General features: G+C 38.1%; 1 protein-coding gene across 1 annotated transcript in view; it reads left to right on the top strand.

Annotated features, from left to right (window-relative positions):
• LOC133137101 (corticotropin-releasing factor receptor 2) overlaps window positions 1-4,616 on the top strand; it is a 56,963-nt gene extending 52,347 nt beyond the window's left edge. The window contains exons 10-12 of the mRNA XM_061255139.1: window positions 849-984; window positions 2,683-2,724; window positions 4,476-4,616. Of these exons, the coding sequence (XP_061111123.1) occupies window positions 849-984; window positions 2,683-2,724; window positions 4,476-4,616 (319 nt within the window). The remainder of the gene's footprint in view (window positions 1-848; window positions 985-2,682; window positions 2,725-4,475) is intronic.
• Window positions 4,617-14,336: the final 9,720 nt, after the last annotated feature.

Here is a 14,336-nt window from a genome sequence, read left to right as displayed (position 1 = left end):
AAGGTGACAATCTAGGCGGGGCTGGGGAGAAGGTGGGCTAAACAAATAGGCAACAGGTGGGGAACATAATAGGGTAATAACAGCAGTACAGGAGGGAGACAAAAACGCGGACTGGATGCACGTAAACACACATGTAAAACATACGGCTCCGGATTAAGGAGTAGACATTTGCATAGATTGAAGATGTAGTGATAGTCAGAGACAGGTGCGAACACTGCTGAAACTAAGTGAGTAATCAGGGATAGCATAGGGAGGCGGAGTTATAGAACAGTGCAGAAACACTAAGAGATTGCGTTAGTGAATTAGTTACGTGAATATTTCTAACTACCCAATGAAAGTGACTGTTATTTGGTTAGACAAACAGTAACTGTATTAATCGGATTAGTACTGTACAATATCTAGATTAGTAGTAGTTAGTAAGAATAGTGCTTTACAACATTTAACTACCAAGAGAAGCCGGAAGTAAGAACTGCGAGATTGGAAGAAACGTTGAAATCCTGAAAACTACCGTAAACACCCGAATAGTGGGACACAGGGGAGTGACTCGGCTGGTAAACATTCAGACGCAGACATAACAGGGAATAACAAATGAGAAAATGTGATGGAAAACAATAACCAGGGATGTGTGAAAATGAAGAAATAACAAGAATAAACGTTAATACAAGCAGGACAGATACAGAAACATTACAGATTCAACTGTTCACTCGAATTGTTATGCTGATAATATAATTAGTAGTGCGAAAGTTTGTATTAAATGAGATAAGAATGCAAAATAAAAACATTTTTACGAGTGGTCTCAGACTTTTGGACCCCACTGTATATGTTATAAACTTCTCTTCCGTTCTCAGAAAAGCTGTGAAGGCGACGTTGGTTTTGTTGCCCCTGCTGGGAATCACCTACATGCTGTTTTTCGTCAATCCCGGGGAAGACGACATCTCTCAGATAGTATTTATTTATTTCAATTCTTTTTTGCAGTCATTTCAGGTGAGATAATGCCGACATACTCTATGTGTGTGTGATGCTTTGCATGCCAGTGTGATTCATTTACTCTCGGAAGCAATTTAAAAAAGCCCCCAGTCACATTTTCCTGACCGCTGAGTTGTCTTAAATGAGCTTCCAGTATGGGGATGTGGCTTGTGCCAAATGTTGTCTCACTCACCATGCTTATTAGTGTTCACAGCAGGAGAAATACTGCTCACTGCTGAATTGAGGTCTATGTACAGTATGGCCTGATTTAATTAGTTTACATTGCAAAAAACTATTTATGTGCAAACATGTACAAAATATTAAGTGTACTAACATATAAGTAACATACAGTACAGTCATTGCATTAGAGCTGTACAAAACAAAAGGTTTGCACATAGACTTGATGTATTACAATCTCTATATTCTGTACAATAACTGGAGCTCACGAAGCAGGAGAGAAATGTATCAATCTGCCCTGTCACCTGAAAGGTCAGGGAGATCTTTTTATAAAACTGCTCACACTGCCACCGTAGAACTGACACAGTTGATGGGGACTCTTGGACCCTGACATTTTTTGATTGCACTCTATTCCATACACCGAGTGTGCACTGGTCAGCTTTTTACTTGCATGAACATGAGTAAAAAGTAAGTAAGTAAAAGTAAAAACATCCACTGAGAGGATCTTAGTGAGCCAGGCTCCCTGTGGTTACTGCGTTGTCCCTCCAAATGTGTTTATGGGCCCGGAGTTTTCATCAGTTTTCCTCAAGGTGGTCTGTAGGATGTGCATGTCAGTACATGCCCGTCAGGTGTGCTTTTTTTAAGATATTTTTTCGGCCTTTTTCAGCTTTATTGGATAGTATAGTATAGAGAGACAGGAAGAATGGGAATGAGAGAGGGAAAGACATGCGACAAATGTCAGACGGTCGGATTTGAACCGCTGACGTCGCGGCTCGCAATGAGCATGCGGTCAGTGCTCTACAGGCGGCGCCACCGAGACACCCAGGTGTGCTTTAACAGGTTTGGATGGGACGAGGTGACTACATTACAAACCAAGGAAAATTATGGCAAAGAAAATGTTTCAAAACCATAATATGTTTCTGTTCAAAACGTGTTAAATTGGTATTGCCATCTAATAGCATTAGAGTCATGCTTCAATGCATCATTGTACCACCTTCAAAAGTAGTTCACCTCTTTGTTCCACTCAAACACTGTGAAATCTATCCAGAATTATAGTTAGACCTTAATATCATTTTACTTTATTAGCCCAGATTGTATAACCAAATTGAGACCTGAGGGTAAAAACATGAATAGAACCTCTTCTCTAGCCACGTCATCTACAGAGAATTACATTTTATATCCTTCAGATTCTGCTTCCTTGGAGCTGCTGATTGTGTATTTGCTGAAGTTGGCTTTTGGTGAAACATGCCCAATTGATTTTATTTCCCAGTGAAATAAGAAACTTGTTGAGTAAAGTAAGTGACAGCTTGAGGCCCAGGGCCCATTTAATCCATTTCTACATGGATTGTGTAAGCAGATCTGCCCATTGTGAAAAATGAGGGGAGACAATGATTTATACATTTTCCTAGTTACTTCTCAGCTCCAAAAGAAAAAAGGTGGATGTGTGGTTCTAGTTTGCATGGCTGTTCAGCCTGATGAACTAAAGGTAAATCAGACTGCCCTTCTAATCTCTTGACTGTCCTTTCCCATACTTTTCAGGGGTTCTTCGTGTCAGTATTTTACTGCTTCCTTAATGGGGAGGTGAGTCAACAATGGAAATCATTTCATGCATGAGTGGCTCAGTTTGACCAATGCAGGGCCAGCTAGGCTCAGGCCCAGTCCTCTGCAAAATGGCGCCGTTTCAACTTCTCTTCATCCCTCTCGGTGTAATAGGTCAGGTCCTACGGGCAGCAGTCTATTTAAAACTATGTTTGCACTGACAAACACTGCATCACTGTTACAGTACGTGCTATGCTATGGGTGTTTCCCGTAATCTGGCTATACATTCCGTACACGCTAACTAGTGTGCTCTGTGATTCCCTAGTGTTGTAACAAGGAATCTTCTCTTTCTATCTAAAGCAATTTGGAATTTAGAGGATGTTAGAGAAGGGAGAACATGGAAAGCAAAAACTTCCACTAATTGTGGTTGTAGTTATCTGTAATCCCCTGTGTTCAGTGATGGGGAAACTAATTATTATCCTTCCAGGCTTGTTACTGCAAATTGCCCCGAAGGTCCCTAGAGAACTCTGGCTTTTTTGGCATCAAAAGCAATCAGAAATACAATTAAATACATTTACACTACTAAAGATGTAAAAAAAAGTACTTGTTCTTGTGCAATTATTCTTTCTATGATATACTATGGTTATGTAAACTGACTTTCAAATACTCCTGGGTGTGGATTATAGCTGCAAAGTGCCACGCCCCCTCATTATCTATGTTAATAGCAGACTGAGACGCTTTGAAGCTTTGAACCTGTATTACCAATACAATAGTATCACCATGGTCAAGCAAAGAGCCTACACAAAGCACTGAAAGACCTTCATATTTTGATCACCAACAAAATATGATAATAAACAACTATGCATATTTCATTATTGAGGTAAGGAGGTTGGAACCTGGTTCTTATTGAGCGTAAGGTTCTGGGAATTCATGTTCCATGCCCTGTCATTAATTCCATTTTAATTAGTAAATTTTAATTGCATTCTTTCCTTCACAAGTGAACACCCAGACAGCTGTGGCCATAGCTGTTTAATTTGCAATGTAGAATCATTTAAATTAATTGTTCTTATCAGATCTCATTACGAATGGATTAAAAGCACAGTTGACCATTTCAATAATTTGACTCAGGTCCTTAACCCATTCAATGCTATTTGGAATCATGTATCACAGTAAGAACATAAGAAAGCACATTATTATGATTTCAATTACGTGCTGTTTCACCTGTTTCTTTTTAATTTTATCGGAGATCTGTGTGTTCTTACACGTGTAGCGGTGTGCTTTCCTCTAGTATCCCAGATATTACCTTTTTAGGGAGTGATTAATCAAGCTGGAGCCAGGTGCCATGCAATTGAATGGATTTCCAGCAGTGTTGATACAGATTGTACGGAAGGGTCAGATCGATCCATCACACGCAGCACCATTAGCAGAGCTTTTTCACTGGAGCCTGGAGGTCATACTCCAGGAGAATGAAAAGCTCTTCATAATAAAAGGAAAAGGTGGCGTGAGTGATGTTTACAAGGTCTGCCTTCCAGTGCTGGGGGAAATCAGTTTTATATACAAATATAAAAATATCTAAAGCAGTTTTTATACTAATTGCTTTCTTGTAAATAACTATACAAGGGTGTAACCTTGATGGAAAGAAGGTGGATGGGGGGGGGGGGGTTAGTCAAGGTATTGAATGTTGGCCCCCAAATCTAGCCATTGTAACTAGGGCTGAGTGGCCAGTGTTAGCGTTAGCCCAGCTTGATTTGTCCTGACACACTAGAAGACATGACTGTGCCTCTGTTATTTAGGTACGCTCCGCGGCCAGGAAGAGATGGCATCGCTGGCAGGACAACCACGCTCTGCGGGTCCGAGTGGCTCGAGCAATGTCTATCCCCACCTCCCCCACCCGAATAAGCTTCCACAGCATAAAGCAGACAACCGCCGTGTGACCTCCTCTTCTTATCGGACAACATCGCCACCGCCCCCATCTTCCCATCAAAGCAGTAGAGCCGTGCTGCCATCTGAGCGCACTGCATACAAGGAAAAATCATTACAGTCTTTGTTTGTGCTTTCACTTCGCTGGAAAACCATCATCGCTGGATCATTCCACTCAGAATCCTGTCAGAAGCTGTTACGGCCTGACCGAAATGAAGGATCCGGGTCGAACGATAAGGCCTTTCCCGGAAAGTCCAGAAGGCGAGTCTCATCGCTCCGGATTGTCTAGCACGGCTTTAGAGATGGCTGTTCTATTACCGGTCCGTGCGCAATTTATGACCTGCTAAAGTAGTGCGCAGTTTTGAGATTAATGACGGAAACGCGAATTATCATCCCTGTCTGTGGACGTAGGATTCTGCATCACTCCATTCCCGCTAAGTGATAAAATGCTTGTTGGAGTCATATCGGGTAGTCTAGCACTTAACATGCGTAATCATAAAATGTGAATTTTTATAATGTTAGCAATCATAGATCATTTAGTTCCATTGTTCACTTACATTTAAAATGTTCCATTTTATATCTTGGAGAGAACAGAGTGCATAAATACAAAATCATTTGAAAGTCCTTTCCGGTAATTATGTACTGGAAGATATATTGGCAGAAAAAAGCATAAAATCCTACTCACTGGATAAAAGTGAGGAAAATATATATTTATGCTATTTTGAGCAATTCTGCAGACTGAGTCATGAACAAATATGTTACAGCTAGATTAACAAGGCATTAACTGTGCTTGTTCCTGGTTTGCTATGCTCTCAACAACTGAAGAAACAGATGGTGTATGATTTCATGTTCATGTTAATAATTTTCCAACATGAATTAATGCCTTAATATGACTAATATGTTTTAACAGGGCTTTTACAATACTCATGCCTGTTGACAAAGTCACACAAAATGCATTTACAATATAGAGCATACGTAAAATAACATTGTTTGGTAATGGATATACATTTGCTTAGATCTGCTTTACGGAAGTTACTGCAAAGTGAGTCAACTAATGTTTGACACTATGAGCCCATACTGTATGTGGGGCAGGAACTGTGCCAGTTTTCTAAATGTGAAAAATATTAAAACAACATCTCATAAACGTGAGATGGCATACAGTACCCTTAGCAGCTTGTAACATTGTTACACCAGATAAATTTCTCTGGAGGAATTTCACCATAAATTAAAGTTTTTTTACATGCATGCAGGAGATGCCATTCCATTGACCTGTCCATATGATGCCTGCTTTCCACAGTATGTGCAAAGATCTGGGGGTCACTGCATTCCCTGTTCCACTAATGGCATTTAATACAGCTCTCTCTATCTCTCCCTTAGATTGCAGCAATCCAGAAACAAGTACCTTGAATAAAATAAATGAATAAATCATTTATTTACTTTAAAGAGCTTGAATAAAATAAATGAATAAATCATTTATTTACTTTAAAGAGCTTTAAAACTTAATACCTTAAGTTCAGGTATAGGTTGAATAGTTGTGACACAAAATATACCGTGTACAATCCACTTATCATTTGTACATACAAGTAAATTTGACTTGCGAGTGTATTGTGTTACCAGAAGGGATGTCTAAATGTGTCCTGTTGTGCTGAGAATTTGGTTTTGCGGGCCGCTGACTTCACCATCACCTAGTACTCATTAGCTGGGTACCAATGACCATTTGTGGTCCAAGCAAGCCAAATCCCAGTGTAATCTGCAAGCCACAGAAGGTGTAAAGCCTTAAAGGTGCTGAAAGGCCAACTAGCAATATAAAAGTATAAGAATAGGCATTTGAATTGCAAAGCCAATACTTAAGACTGAGTTCATTTTTAGAAGGAACGAAGACAAATAATTGCTTCTAAATATATACCAAAACTGTAAATAATATGAATATTAATGATATAATAATAATAATTATTATTATTATTATTAATAATAATAATTATAATAATAGTAGTAATAATAGAGCAATGAACAGAGACCAAGAGCGCTTTCTCTAATGAAAGATGAGACAGGATGGTGGGACTCTACATGAGAATGCACTATTGTATAGTCAATAATACATCGGCCATGCTGTGTCCTATTTTTTTCAGTAATGTGTGGATGTGAAAGAGCAGTTTTTTTTACTGTAAGTGCAGATGCATTCTTTTTTTAAGTCGTACAGTTTTCAAAGAGGCCCATACAAAGGTGAATCAAGGCATTCTGCAGAGTGGTTTTGAATTTGCAGAGTGGTTTTCGAACTGTGAGTATCTGTGGGCCTGGAACAGGATCTCTCATCAAAGATACGATGAGGAATCAAATATATCAGCTCAATCATGTGACTAGCTGACCTAGTTTCCATGTGTCCACCTCCCATAATCAAAGCAATTTATGAAGAATTTTAAAGGAACCATACAGTATACATTTCCCAGCACCCAAATGCATTATAAAGTTTATGTTGGTGAAACAATTACTGTGAATTAAAGGATGAATGTTGATTAAATCCAGGCATACATTTCTGAAATGTCATCAGTAATTCACAACATGTCACAACCATGTTCACTCTTTATTTTAACCTCTCTATTATATCAACTCTATTTGTCAACACAGTACATACACAGTTAAATGTCCAGTGTTAATTCAACTGTAACAGAATGCATATGAGTCAAATTGGGCCTTGTATGTATGAAATGGAGCATTCCATTTACTTTGCATGGAGATCCTTTTGCATTCTAGAAGATTCTAGATTTATCTGTACTACTGTAATACAGAAGAGCCGACCTGACCTCAGCAATTCATTCGGGTCTATTTTGCGTGTGGAGAATTTAACTTTGCAGAGAAAAAGAGATTTGTTTTGAAACACACAAAAATCTTATATTTTCTGAAACTTCAGGAATCGATACAAAATGTATTTATTTATTTATTAATTTCTTTATTTATTGCACAATTTGAATATTTGAAATTCAGCGGGATGGTCATTTCATCTTTTTCATCATTTTTGTCTGAATGTTAATTAAGTTCATGGTTTAGTGGAGTTAATCACACCTTGCACATTTGTTTGCAACTTCAATGACCTGAATTATGAATTTATGTCTTGTTATGTTTAAACAGATATTGTGGTGATGTATATAAGTATGTGTCAGTGTTTCTGTGCTTTCTGAAAAAATTGTCTTTTTGATGAAACACCAATGATGCCTTACAGAAAATTATTGAAAAAATGTGAAATGAAAGCTTTATATGGTGGTACTTGCGAGGGTGAGACGGATGAATTTATACAACTGTACATAGTAATTCTACTCTTAAATATCAGATATGATCTTGGTATTTTAATAAATGAAAAATGTAATGCTTGTGGTGTTTTTTATTGACTTGGTGCTGCATTGACTAAATCAATGTAATATTGCAATGGTATAAGTCTTTATTAACAAAGAATAACAGCATGTACATGTTCGCTATAAGTAAAAAAAAAATGATGTGAAAATCGTTCTACTCCATCAGTGGATATCGCTTCCCTGTCGTGCAACACAAGTGGATGAACAGAACACAGGGCCTCTTGGGCGGTGAAGAGAAGGAATGCGCACACTGCTCCTGTGTGACATATCGACACAGTCTTCCTGGATTTACTTCCTGCAGCGCATTTGTTCTTGATTACTCCATGCTTCATTAGTCCACAAGGTGTGATCAGGTATTGATATGCTTTGCTCTGTGGTCACTACAGTCCTCATCGCTCCTTGTAGACACTAAATCTATTAATAATGTGTCTTGAGATGGTTTTAGGAAGAATAGTCGGAGCGGGTTATGTAATATTCATGTAGATTCAGATTGGTACGGTTGGGTCCTGCTGGGTCCGGGAGAAGTGGAGCGTAAAATCCCATCAACGCAAAGGCCCCTCAGCACTTCCCGCTTCTTACAGTTCCTGGCCAGTTGGTCTCCCCTGAAGGGGGCCAATAACGCATCACGATTAAGGACGACAATTAAGGACACTGTTACGGTACAAGATGGATGTGGCAAAATGTGTAGGTCTTCCCATTATTCAGAGAAAATTTTTTTTTTTTTTTTTTCTCATGCGAACTCCTTAATCTATTCATCCATGAAAAACCTTTAAAACAGTTGTTACCGACTTGTTTCCATTCTGAAGCAGTAAGCCTGGGATAGTACAGTATTATTGTGTTTCCCATTACTCAGTAGCAAATAAACCACAGTGCAGTCTATACAGTAAGTATTTAAACAGTGATGATACAAATTATGTTTTTTGGCGCTGTACTCCCAACACATTTGATGAATATGACACAATTAATATGAGGTTATAATGCGGACTGTCACCTTTAATTTCAGTGTATTTACATCCATGTCGGGTGATCTGTGTAGGAAACACAGCCCTTTTCATATTGGGAGGAGTGTGAGCAGATCAGATTGTAGGCAGTTAATGTATGTAGCCATAAAACACAATGAGGGTCAAATTGGGTTATTAGATCCAGTGATACCAAATGTTACAAATTATTGGTAAGTGTTACATTAAATTTATGCTGGGTGCTGGGTATAAAAAATATGCAAACCGCTTTGAATGTGAATTGTGCAAGTCACATTCCAGCATTATACTGCAAGCATAATGTGCTTTTTCATTGCATGCTCCGCTTTTTTGCATGCTCGTGCTGTGGCTTGGTTTCCGAGGAGCAACTGCTAAATTCAGTATAATTTGCTAACAATTAGTAAAATTATGTACCCATGCCTGAGGTTTTTTCTCCAAAATTTTTAGTTAATATTGAGCTGCCATAATGGAAGGCATTTTTTAAATAATATTGCACATTATGAAGAACTGCCTTTGCTTCATGAACTCTTCAGGCTCTCTTTCAGAGACACCTATTTGTAGTTTACTGCCTCATTTCCTTGGTAAACAGCTGTCAGGAGCATCTAATGGGTTGTTGGATATTTCATTTTCAAAAGAATGAAATGCACAGTTGGACAATGCATTTTACAGGAAATCTTTTGTTACATAAATTGTAGATGAGTGTGACTTAAACCCACCCCGCTCACCCCCCACCATTTTTTTATGATTCAAATTCAGGAAGCTATCTTCATCTCCATTGTCTCTGAAGAAAATATTCACTGGCAGATGCCTTTGAAAATCACAGAAAATATTTATCTTGAAAACACTTATTTTCATGCCACCCCATATACAGTGAGGTCCGTATTTGGACAGTGGTAGTTTCTGTTCTCTGTTCTTTTGTCTTTACTCCAGCGCATTGGATTTGAAATTAAACAGTTAATTATTTACATCCACATCAGCTGATACCTGTCAGAATTGCATCCCTTTTGATCCATAGTCCACCCATTTTAAGGACCAAATGTATTTAGATAGTTGGCTTCTCAGCTGTTTCTGCTTAGTCAGCAGTATTCGATCCTATCCATAGTGCAGGTATAAGAACGTTTTCAGTATCCAGTATTGACTGAAGGCCTTTAATTGCCTTTGTGGTCTGTTGTTGGTGTTTGTCAACATGAGTCTCTAGAGGCTGTTGTGTGTGACCACCTCATCTGCCACCCACAATCATTCCATGGTCACTTAGATCACATTTCTTCCCTGTTCTGATGCTGAACCTCTGACCATGTCTGTATGCATTTATGCATTGAGTTGCTGCCACATGACCTGGTGTAGGCTCCACATATACTGAGTGTATATACATTTTACAATTATTTTATATAATTATTATTTATTTATGTTATTTATTTAGTTAGTTTTAGTTTAGATTGTATGTTTTGGATTGTCCCATGATTATCTCCGTGATTATTATCATGGAGCCTGAATCTCTTGTCACTGCTGATAGTCCCATTTTTCACTTCTCCATTTTTAGATTATCTAGAGGTGTTATTTGCATGACATTTTTAGCTAAATTTGCTTGTGCTTTTTCCCCCGGTTAATAATATTATTTCCCATTAGACAGAGTGTGAGCTCTGTCATCATCTTTAAAGTCTTATAGATGTCTGAAACCCTGCATAGCACTGATAACATAATCAGTGTGAAAGCAGTAATTAAAGTTGTGAGAAAATTCACACAGGTCGAGCATAACCTATCCTTTTATCAAAAATAACCTGAGAGATAATGTGTAACATCACAACTCTCCGTATTTATTTTTAGCTTGTCACAATTTGGCAGGGTATTAATAGACACAGCCTTTAATATGTTTATCTTGTTTTCACAGTCTAGATTTTTGAGTCTTGTCACGTACACCTCATTGAACACAGGTTTATAATTGATTAACACAGCATAGCCTGTATTATTTTATTATTTTTATTTGGGACCTAGCTCATAGTTGTGGTTGAGGATATATAAATGGCAATATCATTTGTCACTTGGGAACAGTGACTGTTATTACATGCTTTTTGAGTAATAATGTATTGTACATAAAATAAAACAAAATATCACAAAATGTTAGTGCCAGGGCTGTCAGATTGAAGTATCAAACAAGTCAAATTCCTAATTCTGTTGTTACTATTTATAATACATTCCCATCTCAGCAGCAGATTTTATTATGCAATAAAAACAGGTCATAGTATGATGTGGCCATAAAATATTGCAATAAAAAATGCGAAACTGATTGAACCATTTCTGAATAATAAATGCCTATTTTTAATCTCCATTTGTTTGTTGAAATGGGAATCTGTCCAAGTTAAAAAACTCCTAGAAGAAACAAATAAATCTGTATTTCTTTTATTTCTAAAATTCTTTTATTCTGCAATTCATCAACGTCGCCATCAAACGTCACAGCTGCTTCAAAGCCAACACCATTTCAGCCTCTCTGACAGCTTGGTGAAAAGCTGACACAATCACAAATTCAACAATGGCCCCCTGTAAATATACCCCACTATGGAATAACCCTTATTTCCCAGACAATACAAAACCCCCACTAAATTTCACCTCTAGGAGACAAAAAGGCACTATTCAACTCCAGTGCATCATCCATAACTTCAAGTTTATTCCATTTGAAGATTTGGTCCAGAAATACAGCATTGGTGATGACTCATTTCTCCAATATCTGCAGTTAAAATCCTGCATTACATCAAAAATCAACATAACACAGAATAATCTACAACCCCCAGCCATAACTGTAGAAATTCCTAAAATCACAACATCTAAGTAAATTGTCTCTAAATTATACAAACTACTCAATTATGCAGTCCATTCCACATCCCTCCCAATAAAGATTTTGTGTTTTTTCATCTTTATGAAAATGTAATTCACCCCAATATTAAAATGCTCCTTCAGTGCCAGACGGCAAGACTATACCTCAGCATCCACTTCTTTAAAGCATTCAGGAGCTCTGTAGGCATGATTGAAATGTGTACGAAACTTGTTTGACAAGCCAGAACCTCTCGTGTCTGACAGACAGTGAAGCCCAAGGCCATCCTTTCCTCTATGTTCCACATAATGTGTGTTATTTAGGGAAGTATATGGGACAGGAGGACCAGACACAAAGTTAAAAAAGATATCAAAGTTTCTAACAATCTATAGACACATGCCTTTGCACTTATATGTCTATAGATTGTTAGAAACTTTGATGTGGAGAAATGAAAAAGGGTCTGTAGATGAGTGCAATGATGGCAGGTCTGTTGTAAGACTCAAACCCTGGCTCTCAGTTGGTGCAGAGATATAATCTTCTTATATTAAGGGTCCAAGGCTCCTAGATAATCAGGCGAAAAACAGCAGCTTTTTTTACCAGAAAATGTCACTAAGGCTTCTGAATGCAAGCTGCATCATTGCAAAGTTTAGCAGGAAAAAGAAAAATGAAAAGAAAAAAGCCCACACAATCCATTGGACAGACAATTTGTATGATCAAATGTTTTTTGAATTCAGCAAAAACACTCAACAGTCAGGAAAACTGATTAAGTAGCTATTAAGTGGTTCCAGGTTTACAAATACAAATCTAACACACTTCCAACACTGCCTGAGCCTGGCTCATTCTTTGTGTTGGACCCCGTCCTGATTTCTATGAGATACCCACAATGCCTCTTCATAATCTCTCAGTGCCAAGCAAAGGCTGTGGGCATCCTTTATGAAAGTGCATTTTGGAAAAGCTCAGTTCTGGAATGAGCTCACATAGCTTTGGAGCCTAAAACATATGGCCAGTGAGCCAGTAGATTTTGGCACACATTAATAGGAAATCTTTCTTTCATTCTTTCACCCTCAGTGCTGCGCCTCTCCTCTCCCTGAAGACTTGTGAGTACATTGATGACAGTGCTACTGCACAATCAAAAACAGCTGTGTCCCCACCCAAGCTCCTCTGCATGAATGGCATCTTCTTCTTTGTACTCAATCCATGGCATCGTGCCTATTTAGAATCAGAGGCTGTGTTGTGTACCCCCTAAAGCAATGGTATAGGGTTGGGTGGACCAGGGGGGTCTACCTTGGCTGAACCATCTCAACCAATTACAAATGGGCACGTAGGTAGCTCTAATCCATCTAGTTCTATGTCAGCCCCTTTGGGATATTTCTGAGGACTCTGACGATTCATGAATAATTTGCAACAACCAGATATATTTTTAACTGTATGTACTGAATTTTCCACCACACGCAAACATTTTGCAACTGTAAGACAAACTCAGTTTTCTGTGTATTGTTCTTTATTGACTAGTCCAATCCATCCAACATGACAATAGTTTTTTAAGGACTCTACAAAGTACCGGATTGTATTCACTGAAGTCGGTATGTAGAAGCTGTGTGCATTAAAACATTCAGCCACATGATAACAATAACTTTAACTACAGAAATAACAATATTGTACTTTTATTTTAACAATAAAAGAGTCACACCAGAGGGCATATTATTTAAGCATGCCTGTCAATCAACTGCTCTCTCCTTTTCTGGCTGGAGAGATAAGGGAGAAGAGGAAGAGGATGGAGAGAATGGAGATGGGGTATGGTTGCCCCGCAACAAGTGAAATTCTAAAGAAGAGAAAGAGAGTGGAAATGGACTATTTAGTTTGAGGGAATTGGAGAATCATGGAGAGATTCAGGTGCACAGTTGGTTCCCATCATTTTGTTTATGGGATTTGGCTTGTTGTATTTGGCAGGGGCAATTGTGAAAAAAAAATCAAAACTTTTGTTATTGTAATTAATATAATATAATTAATATAACATACAGTGGGCTCAAAAAATTATTGGCACCCCTGACAGAAAAAACTATACTCAAAAAAATTCTAAACAATATATTTATAGACAAACTCGAAATACAATTTCCTCCAAATCAATGTTTCACAATTATTGGCACCCTTAAATATTATTGTAAATAACACCTACCAAAATTAAACCAGGTATTATATTTAAGTTTATCTATGTGTTAAGGAACTGTATTGAGTGATTACATCACTTCCTGTTTCACTAGGGTATAAAAATGAGGTAACACACATGCAATATCCCTTTGTCATCCAACACCATGAAGAAAACTGGAGAATTGGCAGTTCAAAAGAGGCAGATGGTCGTAGACCTTCATAAACGTGGTAATGGCTACAAGAAAATTCACAAACGATTGAATATACCACTGAGCACTGTCAGTGCAATTATAAAAAAGTTCAAAAGATATGGAACTGTTGAAAATCTCATGGGTAGAGGACGCAACTGCATCTTGCCCCCCAGGATACAGAGGAGAATGGTGAGAGAAGCAACAAAATCCCCAAGGATCACAGTGAAAGAATTGCAGGCCTTGGTGGCATCTTGGGGTCACCGGG

The sequence above is a fragment of the Conger conger genome, chromosome 9 (assembly GCF_963514075.1).
Source record: "Conger conger chromosome 9, fConCon1.1, whole genome shotgun sequence".
Taxonomy (NCBI): domain Eukaryota; kingdom Metazoa; phylum Chordata; class Actinopteri; order Anguilliformes; family Congridae; genus Conger; species Conger conger.
Note: the sequence above shows the minus strand (reverse complement) of the source record. Positions and strands in the feature narration are given on the sequence as shown.